Raw genomic sequence first — 2,931 nt, forward strand, 5'->3', positions numbered from 1 at the left:
CAAGGTTTGGGTTTTGCGGTGAAGGAAGAGGTGAAAAATAGCCGCGAGGGAAAGGTATCGTAGAACCCTAGAGAAAAAGACTGTACACCCTGTTATGTCTCTGTGTGACAAGTCTTTTGCTCCTGAAAAGCTTTATGTGATATTTTTGTTTCTAACCAATGTTCCACGTATCTAGAGTATTCACAATGTCACAACCTCTCACCCCCCCCTAGAGACAAAAGACACACACACACACACACACACACACACACACACACACACACACACACACACACACACACACACACACACACACACACACACACACACACACACACACACGCACACACGTTTCGAAGTAATTACCAGTAGCCGTCCTCGGTTTTGCATGCCATTTATACTCATAAAATAGATTTACATATTATTATTATCATTATCATTATCATGCTAACTGTGCTGCAATGGGTTTTGGCGTAGAGCTGTTGAAAGCGGAAAACACCATATTACTTTTCGTAAGGATATTGGCAAAAAGCCTGTTGTTGTTTTTGAAACATAATATAATTCTACTTTGGTGGAGAATACAATTTTGCTTTGGAGGCCAATGGAAATATCAGATGTTCTGCTTGTGTTCTATGAAGTAAAGGGAACCCAGTGATACGTACACGGTGATACTGTTATTGCTACACACGAACATTCTCCCCTTGTATTATTGATGTGTGTTGTGCGTTCTTATTCTGAGGGCTATATTATTCATGCATAGCCACAGCACATTGATAAAATTCCCGGTCGCTTTTAATTAAGGACAAGCGGGCTAACGCATATTTTGGGGATTTCCAGAAATCTTGACCTACACCAAAAGTGGTCATTGCCCTACCTATAGGAGAAGTTTGATTTCATTGCTGTGTATATTAGTTTGGTTATAGAGAAAACTCTCCCTGACTTTCAAAGAAACTGAACAAGGAGCAAAAACTTTACCGTCGATTTTCTTAAAACAGCATTTTTCGGGAATAGCCCCCTTGTGTTCATAAGCGACCAATTATGCTTTCCCACAGTATGGTGTGTTAATACCTTCGTGTTTCCGATCAATATACTACGTGCAGTTGTCTACTTCATAGCATTTATATTCTTGCGGCGTTTGTGCATGTGTGTGAACTCATAAAGGAGTGTGTTAATGTGTTAACGTATTTATATTATATGATGAAATGTTGTGTGTATGTGTGTGTGTGTGTGTGTGTGTGTGTGTGTGTGTGTGTGTGTGTGTGTGTGTATGTGTGTGTGTGTGTGTGTGTATGTGTGAGTGTGTGTGTGTGTGTGTGTTTGTGTGTAGAAAGGAAGGGGGGGGGGGTTCTAGAGTCAATTATGGAGTGGGTTTTTTCCCACTAATCTTTTTGTTACAGCGTGTATATTCTCTTTTATTTCCGTTCTTTCTTTGGAAAGGCACTCGGTCGTGTGAAGACCGCCTTTGTTCTCTTTGTCAAGGTTTATTGTTGGTGAACAGGAAATGTTGGTGGAAGGAATTAATGTAATACAGTTGTAAAGCGTATAGAGCTTGCTGTTGAGTGGGGATATACTATTTATCCATATCATAATAATAATTATTATAGAAGTTTGTGGACAGGAAGGAAAGCTCCACCCCCCGGGGTGGTGCCACTGACTGAAGTGTCTTTAGGCCATTCCCAAGGGGGGGGGGGGGGCATTTCTCGGTCAATCACAGTAGAATTGTAAATGGGCTGATTCATCATGTCACGCTCATAACTGTGCCTGATCGACAGCAGGGAACTGTTGCTTTTTCTTTCCTAATCCTTGCTAGTGTCATTTTCCTCTACTTCTTTTCTATGTTTGTCACTCTTGTGACCCGCTATTTCTGGGGTGCCTTGATAGTCGAAGCAGACCTTGGGCTGTTGAAGCTAGAGAGGTGAGCAGAGTAAGTCTGATTCCCTGTAAGGACTTCTCTGTTGACATCCACCCCTTGGCGCTCATATGACCTTATGCAGTTGCGAGCGCCTTAAACCTTCTACTATGAAAAAAAAAGAAACAAAAAAAAAAGAAGAAAGCTCTAGTGGCGTCAGTAGTTTAAGGGTTTGGCAAATTGTCTTGGGTTAAGAAGGTGAGCGATTGGAGGGCGCCACTGGTAGATCCTACTTCTTCCCTTTCACTGCCTTCTGTTGTTTTTGCCTGTCCGACTTGCTTTTCCCTAACTCTAATTGGTGGCTTTTAAGGACAAGCGGGCTAACCCAGATTTTGAGGGTTTCCGGAAATCTTGACCTGCATCAAAAGTGGGCATTGCCCTACATATAGGAGAAGTAATCCCTCTAATATTTAGACATTTGTGTTGAATTTTCTGCTGTCTTTTCTCATCAGACAGCCCGTCGTTCAGCGGTGGGTCTATGTCCATGCTGGAGGTGTCCCAAGACGTGCAGGAGGTGGCGCCCAGCAAAGGTGCGGCCCCGGAGAAGCAAGAGAACGGCAGCTCACCCAGCAAAGGGATGAACACGGCAGCGTCTACGTACTTCAACGAGAGGATTGCCATACCTGAAGTGGATGATGTGAGTCTTTGGTGCTGTTGCTGTTGTTTTTGTTGTTGGCGTTGTTGCTCCTGAAACTAGTTATTGTTGCTGTTGTCGTCGTTGTTGTTGTCGTCGTTGTTGTTGTTGTTGTTGTTGTTGTTGTTGTTGTTGTTGTTACTCCTGCAACTGTTGTTGTTGTTTTTGTTGTTGTTGTTGTTGTTGTTGTTGTTACTCCTGCAACTGTTGTTGTTGTAGTCGACGCTCCTCTTGTTATTGTTGTCGTTATTACTCCTGCTATTGTTATTATTGATGTTGGTGTTGTTGAGAGAGAGAGAAAAAAGAGAGAAATGATATATTATTGTTGTGTGTGCTTGCTTCAACATGCGTATACATTTGTGTGTGTGTGTGTGTGTGTGTGTGTGTGTGTGTGTGTGTGTGTGTGTGT

At 42.5% G+C, this 2,931-nt stretch overlaps 1 protein-coding gene across 1 annotated transcript in view; it reads left to right on the forward strand.

The window, feature by feature from the left end:
• LOC101849170 (natural resistance-associated macrophage protein 2) overlaps nt 1–2,931 on the forward strand; it is a 75,469-nt gene that overhangs the window by 38,667 nt on the left and 33,871 nt on the right. Inside the window, exon 2 of the mRNA XM_013089559.2 lies at nt 2,341–2,525. Coding sequence (XP_012945013.1) covers nt 2,341–2,525 — 185 coding nt within the window. The remainder of the gene's footprint in view (nt 1–2,340; nt 2,526–2,931) is intronic.

Source organism: Aplysia californica, unplaced genomic scaffold, assembly GCF_000002075.1.
Source record: "Aplysia californica isolate F4 #8 unplaced genomic scaffold, AplCal3.0 scaffold00982, whole genome shotgun sequence".
Classification (NCBI taxonomy): domain Eukaryota; kingdom Metazoa; phylum Mollusca; class Gastropoda; order Aplysiida; family Aplysiidae; genus Aplysia; species Aplysia californica.